A 22,662-nucleotide genomic window follows, 5' to 3' on the forward strand; every position below is an offset into this window, starting at 1 on the left:
CCATTTATTCCCTGAACCACGATGCTAGAGATAGCCAACATAGTCTCCTTCAGATGTTGGACTACAACTCCCATAATTCCTGCCTGTTGGGACATGCTAGCTGGGACTGATGGGAGCTGGGAGTACAACAGCATCTGACTATGTACAGTGACATCAAAAACAGGCTTCGGGTGCATGTTTTCCCTCACTTGAACCTCCTACATCCTTATCATTGTGTGCAAAAGTTAAATGCACCAGGGATCCCATGCTTAAAAACGAACATAGATCTCCTGAAGCAGTTTCAGGGGTGGGGGAGAATGAGAGAAAGCACACAAGCTCAAGTACTCCCAATCTCAGTACATATGTTAAATACCCGAGTGTATGTAAACCAAGCACCAAATCACTTACTAATATTAATTGTAAGCAATACTGTTTGCTTATTAGCTTCTGTCACATTAGATATGCCATCTGAGTGATCTGAATTTATTTTGACAAGAAAAACCCGATAACGGGTCTGCAAAACATACCTGATAACATAAGTTCTAAATGGTATAATGTGTTGCATAACAGCAGGGATGTGCAGCCATATTCTGATCTATATAGCAAATACAAAAATTGAACACTATAAATCGACATGTCACACCAACAACTGCTTTTAAGATTCACATAACTTGCCTACTGAAAAGAGGGGCATTTATTTTCCCTTCACATAACTTTTTTACATTCAAAACTTGGGTTCATGCAGAAGACGGAAATGGAATGCCAATTTGCCTGGATCCCCTAAGCCAGAAGAGTAGGAGGCAAGTTTTTTTGTGAGAGGAAAAATAATAGGGATGGAATGTGCTTTCTCACAAAGTTTTCTAATGCCTTTTCCTATTAGCCCCAGCCCATAGAGGGAAAGGAAGTGCATTCAATTGGGGCCTCACTCAAGCATGGCTCTATTACACTAATGCAAGGGTGCCTTTTTGGGCCAAGAACCACATTAGGTGCTGGCTAACACTCTGAGGGTTGAGGGTCAGGTGTTGGCATGGGCAAAGGGATGTGGTCATCACACTCACTCTCAATTTGTTCAGTCACTCCCAAACACTTACATACAACACACAGACCGCATGGATCCCTATCATGCCCTCTCCTCTAAAGCATTACGTATTGAGGGAGGGGATTTTCCTCCTCATTGCCCCCTTCAGGTGCATTCCTGTTGTGCCACTGGGCAGGGAAGAGAGACTGAAACATTTCCACCCAGTCTAGTGCCATTATTAAGATGGTAGCCACTGATGCTTTGCACTCGTGATGGCCACCAACCTAGGCTTTAGAAGAGGATTAGACAAATTCATGGAGGGCAATCAATGGCTACTAGCCATGATGGCTATGCTCGGCCTCCACAACTGTAAGCAGCAATGCTTCTGAATCTCAGTTGCTGGAAACCACAGGAAGGGAAGAATGTCCTTGTGTACAGATCCTGCTTGTGCGTTTCCCACAGGTGTCTAGTTGGCCACTGTGAGAACAGGATAATAAATAATAATAATAATAATAATAAATTTTTATTTATACCCAGCCCTCCCTGGCCAAGAAAGGGGTTCAGGGCAGCTAATACTAAATATAAATACAGTAAAAACATTTTTAAAAAACAAAAAACAAACAAACCACCAGTTGATTAAAATATAAGTTAGAATACACTTTTAAATGCAGCTTAAAATGCAGCCTCATTTTAGTGGTAGCCTATAGATCAAAGCCATAAGGGGAGAAAATGTCAAATATTCACCAGGGCCAACTATCCATGCTGGTCCTACATGGGCCAGCAAAAAGAGCCAAGGGAAAATTTATACACAAATCTCCCATATAAGGGGTTCCATCAAAAAATAAAATAAAATTGTGGGCGGGGGGGGGGGGGGAGGTTAGACTGAGTCCAGCCCAAAGGCCTAGAGGAACAGCTCCATCTTGCAAGCCCTGTGGAAAGAGGTCAAATCCCATAGGGCCCTGATCTCCTGCAGTAGGGCATTCAACCAGGCCATGGCCAGAGCTGAAAAGGCCCTGGCCCTGGTAGAGGCCAATCTAACCTCCTTGGGGCTCCGGACTTCCAAAGTGTTGTTGTTTATGGACCTTAAGGTGCTCCACGGGGCATACCAGGACTAGATAGGCCACTGGCCTGATCAGGCAGGCTCTTTTAGATTCTCTTCTTTTTTTCAGAACTGAATTGGACTGGGGGCTGGGAGACCACTGGGGAAGACTTGGGAAGTCTGAGTTGGGTCTGTAGACCAGCAGTTCACCACCTCTATACTAAAGCCTGTTGCTATGCAGCTCCAATGCTTTAAAAAAAGGACGAAAAAGTATTATTTCCCTTTGGGAACAAGTACTCCCATTTATTTGACTGTCCCTACTGTCAGTGAAAGATGGTGAATATATCTGGAGAGCTACTCATCCAGGAAATATATGTGGTGAACTTACTTTCTCTTAATTCAGTTCAATAGTTCAGTAAAATATTTACAAATGGGCCTCCAATTCAACTGTATAATAAAGTATTTCTCAGGAATACCTTTCATACACTTGCTCTGTGGCTATCACAACTACAAACACAGACATTCTCAAAACATCAACACAATAGAACAACTTGGTTGTAGAAGGAACAACCTTGTATTTGCCCGTGTTAAATATATGCCAGTGCAACCACCTGGAAACAGTATCTATGCCAGTTGCAAGTTTTAATGAGCATTGTTCAAATGAATGGACTCCACAGTAATCACCAGAGGAACAATACAGAAAAGTGGTAGCCTGTGAGACTGACACAGTGATGAAAAATAACTGGGCTTTCTTTATATTTCACATCTGGCTTAAATATGTTTAACTGGTGGTTGTTTTGAATAAAGTTAAGCCAAAAACATATAAATAAATCCTAACATTTACACCATAGCCATTTCACTTTTACCCAGTAGTTTTCCACTGGAAGTACCCAAACCTCATTTATATTTATAAGCCCTCTGTCTGTGTGGCATCAGAACATACTTTAAATTACTGAGCTGGATGGAAAATAAATCTGTTATTGTGGTGCTGTTTATTGCAAATTACTTTGGAGCACAGGGATTTGAAAAATTTGGCTCCCTTTTTTAAGGGCAACAAAATTACTTGATCTTAACTTACAACAAATATTTTCCATTAGGTTTTTAAAGGACTACTGTTACCAGCCTGCAATTTTATTAGCCTATTTCGGAAGGAAATTGCCATTCAGGTACATTTTTAAAATCTCCAGGTTGTTTTGAGATAAAATGGAATCCTGTGAAAAATGAACAAATGTAGCTATGGAAGACACATGTTCTGAAAGCAAGATTTTTTAAAAAATTGATGGAATTTGTCACAAAGATATTGTGAATAGCTAAACTATTCTTCTCAGCATCTGGATTTTTAGTCAATGGTTGCAATAAAGAGGTATGCAAGCAAATATATTCCAAATTTTTAAACTGCAGCATTTTTGTAACTGAGAAGTAAAATTAGTATAATTAAAATTTAGAGGTTTTGAGACCATGGCTTTTGGGACTAGTACATGTTACCACAGAAAGCCTCTTGCCTTTAAGAAGACTTTACAGGCAACATTTACTGCATCCATGTTAAATAAATGAGAAAATCTTGGACATATACTTACATTAGACACCACAGTGATAAATGCATGTGCTATGAGAAATGGCAATGTTTCAGGGGCTCCATATTCAAAACAGTCCTTCATGAGGGAAAGACCATTTTTTCCACAAAATAAGCAAACGTAGCGAAGCAAGTGCAGCGGTACTTCTACATCCTATGGACATAAGAACACATTAAAATATATATTACAAATGTCCACATATAACTTTTTCTCAACCAAAATGACAGCATCTTAATAATTCCTCCTATAGACTATTCTGAAAGGCTTTTTGTGGGAATTAAGTCAGTCTTCCAAGTTCTGCACTGACTTTCTTTTGTATTCCAGGCACAATTCAAAGGAGTTAATGTCTGATCTTCAAAGTTTGACTCAATTTACCTAAGGGTGCCATATGCATGAAGACATTTGAAAGACCACATTTCACATTCATTGCGTATCTGCAAACCTTGGTCAATCTATATGAACAAATATATTTTTACTATTTCGTTCTAGCTTTGTTCTGCCTTTCTACTCACCCACATGCAAGACGGCAGTGCAATATATGACTATTAAAGTTGAGCACAGCCCCAAGAACAAACCATGCACAAAAGCCCACTCAGAAAGGGAGTAGAGCCTAAGCACAATGGAATATTGGGATTGTACTCAATCCACCACTCTATACAGGTTCATTTTAGGCTCACAAGAAGCATCTCAACTACCTGCTTGGGACTGCAAAAGCAAGATCACCCAGCATCTAGCAGGTCACCCAGACATGGCTGATGGGGGACTTTTGGTTTGGTTGTCAGAAAATGTGCAAGACCATGATTCTGATGCGAGATATATCTGTAGCATATTGTGTCTGCTTGCTCAGAAGGATGGGAAAGGGTTTAATGTCACAGTGCTCAACTCAGAAGTATGGAGAGCCAAAGCACACGCTGCTCGAAAGGACTCTGAATTATGTCGGAATGGCCAGTATCTTAGGAGAAAAACCAAGTATTAAAATTTACTTTCACCCTGGAATTAGGATGGTGCAGCAATTAGTTCTTAATACTTTTTTTTTTAATTCAACCATGCTTTTTCAGGGTAGCATTGTTGGATATTGTTTCTGCTGGCTTTTACAGAACGATCTAATAGATTCCATTGGTTCTACTGTGTATTTACTTACTTACTTACTTACTTACTTACCATTTTCAAATGGTCTGTTGCAAAGAAGCTCTTTCAAAACGTAATAATAATAAATCATTTATATACAAAGTCCAAAGAGCAAGCAACAAGTACAAAATGTACCCTATGACTATGGGACTTCCTTCTTCAGGGGACTCCCCCAAATCTCTTTCAAAACCACTAGAAGGTTTCTACCTGGGTGGCCATAACTAAGCTGCTAGGGTAGTCCCAAGTGCAGCCCAAGGACGGATGACAGGAACAACTGACTTTCGCTAGATCATACATTAACATTAAAGCTCAGTACAGTCAAACCTCGTTTCCAAAACGCCTCCGTTTTGCAACGTTTCAGCTCCCGAACGCCAAAAACTCAGAAGTAACTGCTCCGGTTTTCGAACAATTTTTGGGAGCCAAATGTGCTACGAACGTTTCAGAAGTCGAATGGTCTTCCGGAACAGATCACATTTGACAATCGAAGTTTGACTGTACTTTATTTTCCATGCAGAAGGCACCAGGTTCAGTCCTTCATCTCTAGTTAAAAGGATCAGGTAATGAAAAAGGCCGCCTTATAGGCTCCATATGAGCTGCTAGCAATCAGAGCAGCCAATACTGGGCTGGATGGACTAGTGAGAGGGGCTGTAGCTCAATGAGCACATAATATTCATGCAGGAAGTCCCATGTTCAACCCCTGTAATCTCCAGATGAGGCTAGGAAATACCCTTTTCTGAAACCAGAGGCAGTCATTGCCTGTCAGAATGAGCAATATTAAACTAGATGAACCAATGGGCTGAATCTGTTTAAGACAGCCTGAAAATTATATTTATTTTAATGGGTTCTTCCAGTTATAGTGTATTCTGGATCACTCTAAACTACTGAGATGGAGCAGGCTTCTGAAAGTTAATGAGCTGTAATTTATTAAAACTACACACATCTTATATACAGAAATAAAGCTAACTTACATTCATATCACAGAATGCTCCCAATATATTGCTTTCTTGTGCAGAAATATCCTATTTAAAAAATAATAAATGTTATGAATTTAAGCAACATGAAAGAAAAAGATAAACATCATCCATAATTTAGATAACACAGCTGCGAAATTCAATAATATTTTCCTAAGGCTGCAACAATGCATGTTTGATTCAAGGCAACTGAATTTTGCCGTTTTAAAAAGCCACAAGCTTGCATACAGAACCTGGAATATAAACTGTTTTGTTTCTGCCTTCTAGACAAAGCCATGTTTTCTTGGGCTTCAAGAAAAGTAATGCAATAATTTGAATTTGCCTATTACGGAGTGTGTTATTTCAATCCAATGAGCCATGGATCACAGAAGTCAGCATCAACATCTACAGATCAACATGAGGGTGATAAATTGATGTCTTGATTCTTTGGAACTTGGATCCAAGACCACTCTTGGCATAGCACATTGTGGACTAACCAAGTGTAGTAGTGATGATGAAAGGAGGAGTGTTTAGGGTGCCTTCCCTTGCAAGCTGGTTTCTACTCAACTTTTACTTTCACAATATTTGTGTTCAGGCTGCAGAAGGACAAGTCGTTGGGAGTTCTACAAAATCAGGCTACAAATATAATTGAACAAGGTAGCAGCATAGAAACCTAACTACCTTCCTGTATCAAGAAACCAAAGATTATGAAAAAAAAAAGAGTTATGCTCTGATAAAATAGTAAGAACTTACAAACTGGAAAGTCAAACAATGAATCAAGTAATGGTTTCAGCATCGGAACACAGAACCGCCCACCTTTTATATGTGTTAATTAGGATAACATGTACCTCTATTGTAGGATGCGTATTATGCTTGTAAGCAGTATACAGGGGAAACTGGATCTGAAAGATTTTCGCTACACAAAGCAAAAGCTTCTCCTTTTCCTCGGTGCTCCATATGCTGAAGGCATCAGCGCCCTTTGTGGGTTCTTCCTCTGTCAGGATACAAGTTCTTCCAGAGTCTAACTTTTTCTCTATGGACTTGTGTCTTTCCCCATTTTCTTCTCCTCCACGAGATTCTCTTTCTACATTCAGCGGCTCATCAGACGGATTATTCTCATCTTGCCATGCTGAGTCTATGTTGATAGTGCAATGTTTACACAGCTGGTCCCGAAGAGCTTGAACCTGGGCAATCACTAAATTTATAAGCGCACACACAACTTGGTTGAAGATCTCCAAATGCTTATACTCCTTGAAGCAGCACAGACATTGCCTGTTTTAAAAGGGATTTAAAATGGCAAATCAAGATGGGAAATGTTGGAAGAGCTTAAGAAACAAATGACTAAGCAAAACAAAACAAAAAAATTCCTTCCAGTAGCACCTTAAAGACCAACTAAGTTAGTTCTTGGTATGAGCTTTCGTGTGCATGCACACTTCTTCAGATACACAGCAGTATCTGAATGACTAAGCAGTAATTCATGTAGATAACCTGCGGCTGAACGTGTCATGTTTCTTCCATCTTGTATTTATGGTCTTATATGAAGGAAGACTGACATAAATTGACTGCAGTTACATAAATACTGTGGTACTTGTGTCCTTGGTATCTGTAAAACTATAGCATGATCTGAGAGTTCTTTACCATTATAAATAAAATGGATTAATAAAAATCAGCATCACGCGGTGTTGGGAAATGTCAGAAACAGCAAGAAACATCAATGCAACTTCTGACTTTCTCCAATGTCTGCCATGAAGTGTGAGTCCTACTCCACCCATCCCCCAAGCACTGAGCATATGCCAAAGGACTCTGAAGGTGTGGGATGCTATCAATTTTACCTGGTAAAAAACTCGTATGTTGTACAGGCAATGTGGGAGGGGAAAGCATCATTTTGTGCTGGAAATACAGGAGACCAGCAACAACTGGATTACATTTATGGTTGCTACTAGCAACAGGCATTGTGCACACCTGTAGATAATTATATTGAACTAAAACACCTTATACAGAAATCTTTTGTATTTAATATGTATTGACTAGCAAAGTGAGCAGTAACAATGTTTTTTAAAAAATTACAGTGAAATAATTGCATTGAAGTTTAATAATTGATTCCAGGGGATATTCCACTTTTTCCAAGATACAAAGGCAACGTCATTCCTGTTGTTTAAATAAAAGACATTTACCCTGGCCAACTTTGTCTGACCTCCATGCTTGCCCTCTTGGTTCTTCAGCTTCAGCAGCCAAGCATGTAGTCAGGATGAAACAAGATACTTGGGCATCACTGCTCCTTACTGAGGAGGCCTTTTCTGCATCCTCTACCTCTGCATCCAATACCATAGGTATTGCAACCATCCAGGGACAGAGGAAGAATCCCTACACCCCCACATGGACTTAGATAAGGGGGTTTAAAATACTGGTCCAGCTACTCCCACTATAACCCAATACCCACTTCCCCTAGTCAGGCATGGCCAAACATGGCCCTCCAGCTGTTTTGGGACTACAATTCCCATCATCCCTGACCACTGGTCCTGTTAGCTAGGGATGATGGGAGTTGTAGTCCCAAAACAGCTGAAGGGCCAAGTTTGGCCATGCCTGCTCTAGATTAAACACTGAGAGGGGAGGCAACTAAAGATAAAAGGAAAGGGAACAATCTGAAAAGGTAAAAAAAAAAGATGAAGCAAGTCCTGCACCTTGAGGAAAAGCATTCAGGAGCCAAAAATTAACTCTACTCTTTTGAAGAAAACACAGTCAAGATTGGTAGGAACGGGTTCCTACTTCTGGTTGGTCACAGGCAACCCTTTTCTTCTTGTTTTGATGCTGCCTTCCAGGAAAGGAATTAATCCTTTCTGGTATGCTCCATTTCTCCGCTGGAAAAAACCTCATCTGCCCAACCTTGCAAGGTGTGTCATTAAGGTGTTTATTGGCAAAGTAAGCCTTGCTCGGCAGGCACAGAAAATATCACATTCTAGGAGATTTATTAGATATTAATCAAAATAAGCGTATGCTTCTTTTATAGGTGGTGTGTTCCACAAACCCAAATGCCACTGTTTAATCAGTATGTAGGCGTTTCCCACCAATCACAATCCTTTTCCAAAAATACTTTGGGTTGAGAGGTTGTGATTTGTACTTTCAGACACTAGTCCTTTCCACTATAATGCTGCTTTTCTGTTCAGACATAGCGCACAGCATGAGTCATTGCAAATAATGTATCGCCTATTTCAAACAGATACCCTTCTAGCTGTGACTAATACGTTAAATTTCCCCTCTGTGACAGTTCCAGCAAAAGCTATTTTGAAATCAATAAGACCCAATAATTAACTTTTAAAATTATATGTAGAAATCCTAAGTAGAAATCCTACATTACCACTCTCCAACATTTTAATTTTTTTAAATAAACTTGTTTTAAAATAATAAGATACCCCTGCTTCACAAGTTAACTAGAACCTATAAAACTGTTCTAGACTGTCTTAAATGCCAAAAACAGTTAGCTGAGAAGGAGCGAAGTAATCTTCATGCCATAGTCCCTTTCTAATGCTTACTATTTATGTACAATGTACTTATAAATACATGGGCATGAACTTACAAAGATGCATCATAAATTGGGAACTTAAAAAGCTGAATTTACCTTTGTGTCCAAGAATTGATATAAGCAAACACCTTGAGTGCATGTTCCTTTCTGAGCTGCAATCCATCACCACCTTCAATGTCAGATACTAAAGAAAAACAATTGAATCATCAATGCCATGAAGAACGTTTGAAACTTTAAGCTGTCTACTAAAAGCATATTAAGGTAAACAACATATTTTCTAAATGCTTCAGGGATTAGCCACGGGTGGAAAAGTAATAATTAGACTTAAGTTTTTAAATCGGCATTTCTTAAGCACTCAACTTTTAAATGTGGTGGGTGGTATGTAAAACCCCAAAGTACTTGAAACCAGCTAGAAAACACCTGCTTTGGTTAGATCCAGAGCATAAAGAGGACTTGTCTCTTTTACACACTCTTTGCTGTTAGACCATCAGTTTTCTCCCCTCTCTTCTTTGATATCTGTTTGAGAGACGAACCTGGAAGTCTATTGGATAATGCGCAGTAGGTAAAACTATGGCTTACCCACCTTCTTTGCAACTATCCAAGAGAATTACTGAAAAATAATCCATTGATGGTTCTTGACTTGCACACTGATGGTTCTGCCTTGCACATAAAACTAGAGTTGGTTCCCCTGTGTTGGAAGGGTGTGACAAAAAAGAAAACTATTGGCACATGGGGTAGTCCTGCCTCTTGGGAAGAGGTAATGAAGGAAATTTCTGTAATAGGTGTACCAGTGACTTAAACCTCAAATTGTGTTTTTTGTCAATTTCTGATTTGTCAAATACGGACTTACTTATGTAAATCACTGACCTTTTTTTTTTTTAGTAGCTGCTTGTGTGGCCATATCACTGGGCTGGAAGGAGTCCTTGGGTCTTTTTTAAAATATTTGATTCAATAAAGTAATGGTTATTCTCATTTCTGAGAATTTGACTTATAAATTAAGGGTATCTCAGGGTTCAGTTAAACCAAGGGATTTTTGTCTCCATTTGGTGGCCATTTGTTACTTATACAACAGGCCAATCACAGAGATGGCAAGTCACAATGAAATATGGCTTTGTTTGGTATTCATAATATTTGTCTTGTACTCTTTCTGTATCGGGTTGGCTTTTGTTATAACATCTAATTTACTGTGTAGCTTCTTGACAATGTATTTTACTTTATGAAGTAATAGCTGTGAGCTCCGGGAAGGTACATTTTTTTTCTCTTTCTTTCTTTCATAGTTCTCACTGGATTGTTATTTTACCTTTTAAAAAGCAGCTTTAAAAACCACCTCCCTTGAATATAGATCTGGGATTAAAACTAAAAGCAGCATTAAGTTTTTAAAAATAGTTTTAAAAAAGAAAAACTTCCAGAGCCATAGCAATTATTCATTCCAAACCAACTGACAGCAATAGCCTATAATTGTTGCATATAAGCAAAAGAGAACTGATTCTCATAGGGTCAAGCAAAAGTCACCCAAGATTATCATCTGAGCACACCTGAAGAGGTAAGATCACAATACTTAAGAGCAGTGCCTCCAATTCCAACATGATGGGATCCGCAAAGACATCCCAACATAATTTTGAAATTGATTCTATCAAATACAATAAGCTAGGAAAAGCCAACATGCCATCCCCTCTAAAACAGGCTGAAATAAATGAGAAGATTTTGCATCCATGAATGCTTCCAGGTGAATCAGGACCGTATGCCTTACAGGCCGGGCCAAGAATGGCAATTACAAACTAGCTGAAAATTTTCCATATAATTTCCATTATTGCTGGAAAAAGCATGACCTTTGCAACCAGGACTGAATCATTGGTACTTTCAAAGCAGCTGGCATTCTTCCCTCATATAAGGAAAGGTTTACGTTGCTTTCATTAGAGGGGACAATTTCTCCTAGCTTCCTGTAACAAAGCCAAGATAAGCAAGTGGATAACTGTATTGTCAGACAACTGAAAACTTTCAAAGCAACCAGAAGGTAATAGAGCTTTGACAACAGAGCAAGCTATCCAAGAACAGTGGCATCTGCAACTGGGAAGGTTTTAGGCACCTTATATTCTGCCTTATGGTTGGACCAGGTAACTCAGGAAAGCAATTCCTTGGAAGAATTAAGAACAAATTGTCGAATATTTAGCAGCTCCCACTTCCTAAAAGCCACCATTGATTTCTAGTGTCAAAGCTGGAATTAGATAACACTGGTCAACAACAAATTTGTTGTCTGCATTTTTTCAGTTGATTTAAGACGAATCTGATGCGCTGAATCCAAAAATCACATTGGTTTTGCTCAATCAGGTCAAGTTTTTGAGCTATGGTCACATGTCATTTTTTTACGTTTTTGTTCACATGTACGCTTGTGTGGAGCATTTTAGAAGAAGTTGGTGGGGGTAAAATGCCATGTCGAATAATTGTTTTGATTGGAAATGATTATTTTAATGACAAGAAGTATTCAGGTCCGATAGTTCTGGGTGATTATGTCGAAAAGGGATCAGTTTGAAGTCATAAAACCTTGAAATCTTCCATAAATTGGTGCGGCAAAGCATAAAGTTGGGGGATCAAAACTAAGTTAATGGGGCAGCCGCCCCACGAAGTATCCTGATCTTCAATCAGCACGTCGTCCTGTAGCTCATTGTGATGAAATTCCAGTGCCTATCTTCGGAGACCTTCCTGACATTAGTGACGAAGATGCCTCCAGTGTTGAAGGACACGAAGAAGAAGTGGTTCTTGAAGATGATGCTCCACATCCATTTTCCCAAAAGGAGTTGAATGATCTAGTTCGCGACCTCAGCTTGTTAAAAGACTCTGCCGAACTGCTGGCATCCAGATTGAAGGGAAAAAACCTCCTCTCTGACAGTGCTCGCATCAGCTTCTTCCACAACTAGCATCAAGAGTACCTCCGTTTTTTCTCGGAAGAGAAGGACTTGGTGTACTGTGCAGATATTGCGCAGCTTCTGCTCAAGCTTGGAGTGCCACAGTATGAACCCAAAGATTGGAGACTGTTCATTGACAGCAGCAAGCGATTACTGAAATGTGTTCTGCTACACAACAGCAACCAGTTTGCCTCTATACCCCTGGCTCACTCAACTACACTGAAGGAGAACTATGAAGCGGTGAAGTATGTGCTGGAGAAAATTGGTTATGATCAGCATAAGTGGTTTATTTGTGTTGACCTGAAGATGGTGAACTTTTTGTTGGGACAACAGTCTGGCTTCACCAAGTACTCATGTTTTCTGTGCATGTGGGATAGTAGGGACCGTGCTCGGCATTACACAAAGAAGGACTGGCCTGCGCGGGAGGAATTGGTGCCTTGCAAAGAAAGGAACGTCATCAACAACCCTCTGGTGGACAGAGACAGAATACTCTTCCCACCGCTGCACATCAAGCTCGGCTTAATCAAGCAGTTCACCAAGGCTCTGGACAAGGATGGTGACTGCTTCACTTACTTTTGCCAGGCTTTTCCAGGATTGACCATGGAGAAGTTGAAAGCTGGCATCTTTGACGGTCCTCAGATCCGTCAGCTCATCAGAGATCCAGAGTTCGGAAAGTCAATGAATGAAGTGGAACTGGAAGTGTGGAAGGCATTTGTTCTGGTAGTGAAGAACTTTCTTGGCAACAATAAGGCCAGAAACTACGCAGAACTTGTCAACAACATGCTGACTGCTTTCAGAAACCTGGGCTGCAACATGAGCGTCAAGATGCACTACCTATTTTCACATATGGACCGGTTTCCTGAGAACCTGGGTTCAATGAGTGACGAGCAGGGGGAGAGATTCCATCAGGACATGAAAGAGATGGAGACCAGGTATCAGGGTCCCTAGGACGCAGTCATGATGGCTGACTACTGTTGGACTCTGAAGAGAGACCTCCCTGCCGCTGAGCATTCCAGGAGTTCCAAGAAACGGAAGTTCAAGCCCTGAAGTTTGAAAAATGGTGAAGCAACATGCAATTTACGTGTACTTTCCTTTCTCAATGCCCACCATTCAGTTTACAGTAAACCTGACCTGATGGAGAGAAACGGATGCCATGTCCTGATTCAGCAGTGCAAAAATACCCTAAATCAGTTGTAGAAATCTAGACAACATTCAAAAAGTAAAAAATTGTTGCCCAGTGTAATCACCCAGTGATATTAGGTGAAGCTTTATTTTGCAGCAGAAAATTTTCTGCTTCACGACTTCACTAATAACAACGAATGCATACCAACCGCAAATAGAATATTAAGCAAGCTTGGTGGTGTCGAAGTTTTTAGCTTTGTTTACTAGATACAAAATGGGGGGGGGGGAATCAGATCACCCACTAGGGTATCTGAAATCTTCCAAACAAAACAAAAGTTAGGAAACTTCCTGTATTTATTTATTTTTTAAATCGGAATTTTCCATATAGGCCACAACTTTGTACAGTGGTACCTCGAGTTTCAGACGCTTCAGGTTACAGACGCTTAAGGTTACAGACTCTGCTAACCCAGAAATAGTACCTCGGGTTAAGAACTTTGCTTCAGGATGAGAACAGAAATCGTGCTCTGGCGGTGTGGCGGCAGCGGGAGGCCCCATTAGCTAAAGCGGTACCTCAGGTTAAGAACAGTTTCAGGTTAAGAACGGACTTCCAGAACGAATTAAGTTCTTAACCTGAGGTACCACTGTAATCAACTATGGCAAATACAAATGAACAATCAACTTGAAGTATCAAATTAAAGAACATGTGGATTTGACACCTTGCCCAATAAATCAGTTATATTCAGCCGAAGGAAAAACAGAAGCAAATGGGGGGGGGGCGACATTATTTAAACTCTTTCCTCAGCAGCAGCAGCTCTTGCTTCAACAGGTTAAAATAAGTTAACTCCAGCTCAGCAATTTAGGCGTTATGCAATGTTTTATGAACATTCCAATGGCTCTGAAGATTTTAAAAAACATTTGGTACATAAAGAAGGGGTGGAGAACCTGCTGCCCGCAAGCCAATGTTGGTGCACCAGGGAGCCCAAGCTGGCCCACGAGACAGTTTTCCCCAAACCGTGCGCACTCACCCATCAGCTGATGTTACTCTGACATCATCTGATGGGCAGGGTTAAATCCTGCTTTGGCTGTGCAGATCTGTTCCCAGCAAAGAACAGTAGCTGTGGTCAAACAGAGCAGGATTTAACCTTTGCCCATCAGTTTATAAGCTGGAGTTCAATCCTGCTCTGTTTGGCAGGATTTCAAGGCCCTGCTGGAATCAAGTCATATGTGTGTGTGTATGTGCCCATCATTTCCATGCTAAAATTGGGGGGGGGACCACTACTTTTCAGTGGGTGATTCCAAAGCACACCACTTCCTGATTCAAATCTAGCTCACAAGGCTGATCTTGATAAGCATCTGGCCTGTGGAGCCAAAAGGTTCTCCATCCCTGATATAAAGCCTTGGCAAAAATGGGGCTATTAGTAGGAAGTAAGCAGCAATACTGTTGTTCAACTCTTAATGAACAGGTGGGTGCATAAAGGGAAATACAGTGGTACCTCGGGTTAAGTACTTAATTCGTTCCAGAGGTCCGTTCTTAACCTGAAACTGTTCTTAACCTGAAGCACCACTTTAGCTAATGGGGCCTCCCACTGCCACCATGCCGCCACCGCCTGATTTCTGTTCTCATCCTGAAGCAAAGTTCTTAACCCGAGGTATTATTTCTGAGTTAGCGGAGTCTGTAACCTGAAGCGTATGTAACCTGAGGTACCATTATAGATAGAACAGAAGCCAACAATTTTTTAAAAAATGATTACTTTATTTTGCTGTTGATTTTTTTCTTCTAATGGAAAAAAAATCAAAGTACTTTAAAATATCTAGTTACAGATAGGTAGCCGTGTTGGTCTGCCATAGTCAAAACAAAAAATTTTTTTCCTTCCAGTAGCACCTTAAAGACCAACTAAGTTAGTTCTTGGTATGAGCTTTCGTGTGCATGCACACTTCTTCAGATACACTGAAGTTCATACACTGAAGACCAACTAACTTAGTTGGTCTTTAAGGTGCTACTGGAAAGAAAAAAAAATTTTTGTTTTAAAATATCTAGTTGTGTTTACCTTTCAAGTTGTTTTTCTTAAGGAAGGATACTTCAGCAGCTGATGCTTCCAGGTAGGGCTGAGAAAGGTATCTGAATTCCTGGAGAGCCAACGACACTCAGCATTGACACTATCAAGCCAGATGGACCAATGGCCTGGCTGCTCAGTTCTTACTACAGCTATAAATACTGGGCAAGATGGACTGAATATGACTGTCTGATGTTAATGCTCTCAAAACAAGGAACTAAGGCATCTAAATAGAAGCCTATTTTTAGGAGTATTAAGCGTCCATCAATTCTATACTGTATTCCTTTCCCTTCACTGTAAAGGCATCAGGTGTAAGGGGTGGGGCAAAGCTATTTCATTAGTAGTGCACTTAGTCTCTAAAAAAAATAGCTCTGTATGAAACAAACTGTGAAAGTGGGCACAAGATGTGGGTCACAATACTGATACTGAATTATGGGGAAAGTTGTGGAAAATAAATATGAATTTTAAGGCATGATGAAAATGGCCCACAGATAGTATTTAACACCCACTAGATTGGCGAAAATATCTAAAAAAGAAAAAGGCATATCCTGGAAGTGTAATGAAATTGAGGGATTTTTTTTCCACATGTGGTGGTCCTGTAAAATAATTAAGGTATGTTGGGAGACTATATATAATAAATTTAAAAGATAATTTAAAAAACATTCCCAAAAATGAGTTTTTCTTCTTGGGGATGGTAACAGAGGACCCCAAAAAACCAAAAGAGTTTACTACTATACACCACCGCCACAGCTAGAACCTTATTGGAACAAAGGTGGAGAACAAGTATACAGTGGTACCTCTAGTTGCAGACACGATCCGTTCCGGGGTGCCGTCTGCATCCCGAAAAGTCTGCAACTGGAGTGGCGCTTCTGTGCAAGCGCAGAGCGTGATAGAGCACTTCTGCACATGTGCGAAGCGTGCAGAACGCTTCTGCACGGTGAAACCCGGAAGTATATACTTCCGGGTTTGCCGTGTTCGCAACCCGAAAATCTGCAACATGAACCTAACATAACTAGAGGTATGACCCACTAAGGAAGAATGGCAATGTGCAATGTTCGAATATGCTGAACTGGCTGATCTGATGAACAGGGTACGAGAAAACGAAGATAAGGAATACAAGGAGGAATGGACAATGTTTATTGAACATTTTAAGAACCAGTATAAGCAAATACATAGCTTAGCAAGTCTTGAGTAATTGAAGCAGAGTTGAAATGGATAATTTAATAGATAACAAATTGGATGGTTAAAAGAATGTGGATTACGCGAAGTAGTAGAAAAGCAAAGGAACCAGGAAAAAGGTGAAAGGGAAGTCATATGGTACTGTATATGTATACATGCTGTTATTTGTTATGAAGTTGTAAGTGGGACAGGAGGAGGGAAGGGATGGGGAGGGGGTTAAATATTCTCTCTGTTCCTGTTTTTGAAAATGCAAAGAAGAAGAAGAAGAAGAAGAAGAAGAAGAAGAAGAAGAAGAAGATGATGATGATACTTGGAATTTTAGTAAACATTTGAAGAGAAACAGAACAACTTGTGATCAAACATAAAGGACAACAGCTAAGTTAGGGTTCCCACATGTCTGGATTTTCTGGACATACCCGGAACATTGTCAGAAGAAGTGTCCGGGTGGAAATCAGCAAAATGTCTGGGAAAATCTGGACCTACAGCAGCCCGTGTTGGCTATCTTGTTTTTGCCTTAAAATGCTCAAAAACTCCGCCCCCCCCCCAAGCTCAACAACTATTGTGCCTAGATTTGAAATTTAAGCAGAGTTCCTAAAGAAGAGCACATTTAACACAGAGATAAAAACATTCACTGTGAAAGCTTAATTAACTCTGAAGCATGCACCTGGTAATAGACTCTGCAAGGTAAAAATACTGAAAAGTCACTTTGAATCTCCAGCATCATTTCAAGATTGAAGTGTTATTATAGCATCAGCAATAGGGGTGCAATTAGTCACTTGTGTGGTCAATGAAGAAGAGTAACTGTTGCCTCCTGGAAAGCAAATGAGCACAAGTACTGCTCTCAGCCATTATCTTTTTTTTTTTTAATTATTTAAACTTTTCAGGTTTATACATTTCACTGATTTTACAACCATTTAAACATTTCAAAACTTGACTTCCTTCCCCCTCTTTCTGCATTCCTTAATTTTTAATATCTTCTGCATATTCAAATTAACTTAATTACCTCATGTATTCATCTACTTTAAATATCTACTCTTATGAAACTGCAGCTTATTACAATAATCCTGCCAATGTTCTTATCTGTTTACAATTTATCTGTAAATATTCAATAAACTATTTCCATTCTTTTATTTAAAAAAGTACGTTATCTTGATTTCTTATTCTTCCGGTAAGTTTCGCCATTTCTGCATATTCCGCAAGTTTTTTGTATCCATTCTTCCTTTGCAGAGACTTCTGTTTCTTTCCTCCTCTCAGCCATTATCAATGCCAAAGGTCTCAGAATGTAATCAAGAAAACCACAAACCTTGAGTTTTGAGCCAACAAAGATATTAACAATACATAATAGTCACAATGCCTATAGCACCACAAATAGCATTATGAAAGACAAGTGACATTTAGCCACATCCCAGATAACCTCCTTGCTAATACAAGATTTCTTTCTTTTTATTAGATTTCTTGGCTGCCCTTCATCAGCTACAATCCCAGAGGTGCGTACAGTAGCTAAACAACAAATACCATATGCATACACCCAATACCATCACCACAAAATAAAAGAGAATTAAAATCAAGGAAACACTAAAATCAGGAACACATACTGACATTCCAAACAGCAGCTAATGACAGCTCTGGGCCCGATAAATTATTTCCAAATGCTTGCATAAAAGTGAGTCTTCAGAGTGACTGAGACAAAAACTAACCAAGAAGGAAGGAAGCCAAACTTCCTTAGGGAAGGCATTCCAGATCCAGGGCACCACCACTGAGAAGGCCTGCTATAAGTCACTGCCCCCCATGAGCTTCAGCACCACATCCTAAAACACAGTTAAATATTATGTTCAAACGAGGTCATTACTGGAATTCAAGTAATCATACTACAAAAGGAAGCTCCAGCATGAAACCACTGAACCAAAATTCATCAGCAAATCTGGTTCTGTTGAATTCAGATTTAATCACGACTCTCTTTGCACTACTGCTGGAAAATTAGCATAGAAAAATGAGAAAAACAGTATCATCACAGTGACTGCTGTTATGAATGCATCATTCTGTTGTTATCTTGCATACGTGAGAGTTGTTCATAAAAGTGACACAGGCCTCTGCTGCCCTTTGCTGGGTCTACAATTTACCATTCCTTCTCATACCCATGTGTACGTGTGTGTGTGAAGATAGAAAAATGCATACACCGTCATCTGCCAACTACACCTAACGCTTCATGAATCTAAGTGGGCTCCACAGTGGTACCTTGGGTTGCAAACTTAATTTGTTCCAGAGGTCCGTTCTTAACCCAAAACCACTCTTAACTTGAGGCACGGTTTCGCTAATGGGGCCTCCTGTTGCTGCCGCGCGATTTCCGTTCTCATCCTGGGGCAAAGTTCTCAACCCGAGGTACTACTTCCGGGTTAGTAGAGTTTGTAACCCGAAGCGTTTGTAACCCGAGCTACCATTGTATTCCACAAAGGTTTATACCAAAATAAGGCTGCAAAACTTACCTACGGGTAGTCCTGCTAGACTCAGTGGAACTTACTTCTGGAGTACACAGGAGTGCACAGCACCTTCCACCTGTCCCTCGCACCTTTCAGATACTTTGGCCTACAACACTCAGCAGCTCCAACAGCATGGCCAATGGCCAGGAACAATTTAGTTCAACAACATCTGGACAGTACTAGCCTGGTAAAAGCTACATTACAAGTTATTTCCAGGGTCAAAAAAACTCCCACAATCCTAACTCACCACTTTGTACTTCAAGATAAAAAAAGTGAACTATTTGCTTACATGTACTGAGAGAAATGAAAGGTAGCGACTTTAATCTGTAGTAGTGATTATGATTACAGAATGAGAGATAGTAATTCTCAGTCCCAAACAAGAATCTAGTGAATCTACTCTTTGGGACAGATCCCATGAATTTCTAAGCCTCTAAAGAAGTCTGTAAATCTCAACTGTGGCTTTGAAAGCAAGTTAATAGCCCATGAAATATTATATTAATATTTATATCCTACTTTTCCAGCTTCTGAGCTGAGCTCAAAGCATTTTACAACAAAAGTGATAATCAGCAATAATTTAAAAACAGAGTAATAAACAATGCAGCAGATAAAATAATCCAAGAAGTGGAGGAGGAAAAATCCAAGGGTCAGAAGATGGATCAAATGTCAGTTGGGCCATAAACCTGCTGAAATAAATAGGTATTCAGGTGTTGCCAAAACATGGCCAGTATAGGAGCCAAAGCAGATTTTCCATGCTAGGGAGCTCCATAATCTGGGTGCTGTAACAAAAAAGCCAGTCTCACAACATCTGCACCAGCTGAGTCCAGACAGTGCCTTTCCCAATGGTCTGAGTGGTTAGGCAAATTCATATGAGAGGCGCCTGGTCCTAAGTCATATAAGGTGTTAAAGGTAATAACCAGCATCTTCAATAGGGGCTGAAAACTTATCAAAAGCCAGTGCAGTTGAAACAGCATTGGTTTTATATGTTCTGAACAGTGTTAGAAACTGGGATAGAAAAGCTAGGAGCCAAATGGCTCTTGGGACCTGAGTTGTGAGTGCCAAAACAGAATGTCTAGTCATCATTTGGTGGGTTTGGCCACACTTTTTATTTATTATTTTGATAAGCATGAACTAATATGCAATTCACATAAGTGACACTCTACAGTGGAACCTCGGGTTACGGCAGGGATCTGTTCCAGAGGCCGCACTGCAACCCAAAAACAGCGCAAAAAAGCGTTGTGTTTGCGCGCACACAGCGTGATTTAGCGCTTCTGTGCATGCGCGAAACTGGAAGTAACCCATTCCTGTACTTCCGGGTTTGCGCCAGTCACAAGCCAAGGGAGACATAAGCCGGAGGCAATGTAACTCAAGGTTCCACTGTTCTCTTTATTGTTAAACGCTTATCATATTGTCTATCCTTAACATACACTGCAAGGCTTCAAAGCACATACATTTCAGTAATCCTTGAGTATCAGCCAGGCACAAAAAATGGCACCCAGACTTTTTGAGGTGCTTAAAAATGGAGAATCTTTAGGTGCAAAATAAGCATCGCACCCTGCTAATTTCAAACGCCAGTTCTGAAAAAACTGGCCTCAGTCAATGAATTTAATTCTGCACCAGGTGAAATTTCATTTCCAATGAGTCTTCAAAGGCAGCTGCATGTAAATAGTTACAGTAATTTGCAAGCCAGCCTAAACATAATAAGGCTTCCATGCTTGATCAACCACAGGTGACGTATATGCTTGGAATCTTAATAGGAATTACTCTCAAGTAATTATGCATAGGATTGCAGCTTTCCTTACCACAGAAAACCATATGATAGGTTCTTCACAAATTTGTCCTACTGGGTACTACTATAATTACTTACTAGGTTAAGTCATATTCATGCATTCATGCATATTCATGCATTTGTACTTCAGAATCATTATTAGAAACTCATCAATATATAAGCTAGGTGCCAAATGGCTCTTTAAACCAGAGTTAGAGTCGCCAAAATGAATGACTATTTGCCATTTTTGGGTCACATGGCTTAAAAATTGTATTTTTCAATATGACTTGATGACTCTTGAAATTCATTCTGAATGTGCAGATAAAAGATAATGGATAGAATTCTACAGGTAGGGGTATTAGTGTGTAAAAGCAGAGCAGATCCAATGATCCCCAGGCATGCACCTCCAGATAGTGGAGACGTCAGGTGCCAATCCTGGCACCCAGGCATCTTTACTTGGTCGCAAGTGGCCAATAGCCAGGTGTGAAATGCACCTGGCGAATTTTGAACGCTATTCAGCATCAAATCCTAATTATCATTTATTAATAGTATTCAGTCATAGTTGCATGCCAGTGGCGGCTTTGAAAAGAAATGATTCTGCTTATGCAAGACAGGGTATCTGATTCTTGCTAATCCTTCCTACAGAATGCAGATTCCCATGCCCCTCAGGATTAGGGAGCCCGCTGGAATAGGATGTGGTACAGCACAGAGAGATGCACCTTGGAGTGGTGGCAACGCTTCTGCTACTGCAAAGCCACTACCTGGGTAGAACCCAATGTGGATACATTGCAAAAAAAAAAATTCTTAATACATAATTGACACATAGGCACCTTTCATAAATTAAAAGCAAGCCTATTCTAAACTCAGAAATCTGTTCTTCTATCCAAAAGTACTACATATACAAGCCCTATATATTACTACAGAAAGACTCTTAAGAATTGGATTCTTTGGACTCCAATAAGTTTCTAAGACTCCAATGGCGCCTGTTCCAGGCAGACTATCTCTATAGGGGCATCAGATAGTGTCTGCCCTGGGGGAAGGAAGAAGAGAGGAAGGGGAGGAAGCGAAGGCAACAACAGGGCCTGCTCAAGTGAAATGCAGTAGGCATTACTAATTTGAAACTGGGGCTCTAAAATCTCCACTCTATGTTATTACATCAGAAATTCAACGCACAAATCTATTTCAGAGACAAAGCGTAAACATCCAATATTAAGAGTTGCAGTCAGTTCATATACCTCCTCTGTGAAACATGCACATAGTATAGTCCTGATCTCAAATTTTCAGAGCTATTTGGATATGGTTGCATCTCAAAAGAGCATTCCCACATGGTTCACAAGGAACATGGAACAGCTATCCTAGGAACACAAGTTAACCAAGAATTTAATTCTAGATCAGAGTTCTGTATTAGCAGATTACTCATACTGAACCCACTGGAGGAAAGGGGATTAGGATAATATAAAAAAATGAACACTTATCACATGCTTAACTTTCATCAAAGGAGCAGCAGGACTATAGTCCATGTGATCTCTGAAAATAAGCCAATGCTGCATTAAGTTCTAAAGACTACATTATTTTATGTTCCACAAATCATTTCTAAGCATTACTCAAAGTAGCTGCTAATGGTCATGGTGACACACACACACCCCACTTCAGTTTTATAAACACACTCTAAACTTTAAATTCCAGCAAGATTTATCCAGAAGAAGGAAAACAAGGATGGAACCCAATAGTCTTTAGATTTAGATTTTAATGTCCTTTTTGCTTGGCACTCTGTAAAAGCAAGGTTGAGGAACCTTTTTTTCTGTCAAGAGCAGCATTCTCCAAGGGACAATCTATCAGGTGCCATATGGCAGCAGTGGGAATCGCCAGAGCCAAAATTTTCCTTTTCTGCCATAACTTTTCTCACCTTTCCACCCTCCTGGCCACTGGCATGAAATGAAGTCACCGTTCTAGG

The 22,662-nt window shown here is 40.1% G+C and overlaps 1 protein-coding gene across 2 annotated transcripts in view; it reads right to left on the bottom strand.

The window, feature by feature from the left end:
* USP34 (ubiquitin specific peptidase 34) overlaps positions 1-22,662 on the bottom strand; it is a 104,035-nt gene that overhangs the window by 76,096 nt on the left and 5,277 nt on the right. For both annotated transcript variants that reach the window (XM_083604686.1, XM_083604685.1), the window contains exons 2-6: positions 9,305-9,392; positions 6,537-6,960; positions 5,707-5,757; positions 3,614-3,763; positions 507-574 (exon numbers count right to left, since the gene is read on the bottom strand). In XM_083604686.1, the coding sequence (XP_083460812.1) occupies positions 507-574; positions 3,614-3,763; positions 5,707-5,757; positions 6,537-6,960; positions 9,305-9,392 (781 nt within the window). The remainder of the gene's footprint in view (positions 1-506; positions 575-3,613; positions 3,764-5,706; positions 5,758-6,536; positions 6,961-9,304; positions 9,393-22,662) is intronic.

Source organism: Podarcis filfolensis (assembly GCF_964270895.1).
Source record: "Podarcis filfolensis genome assembly, chromosome: 3".
Taxonomy (NCBI): Eukaryota; Metazoa; Chordata; class Lepidosauria; order Squamata; family Lacertidae; genus Podarcis; species Podarcis filfolensis.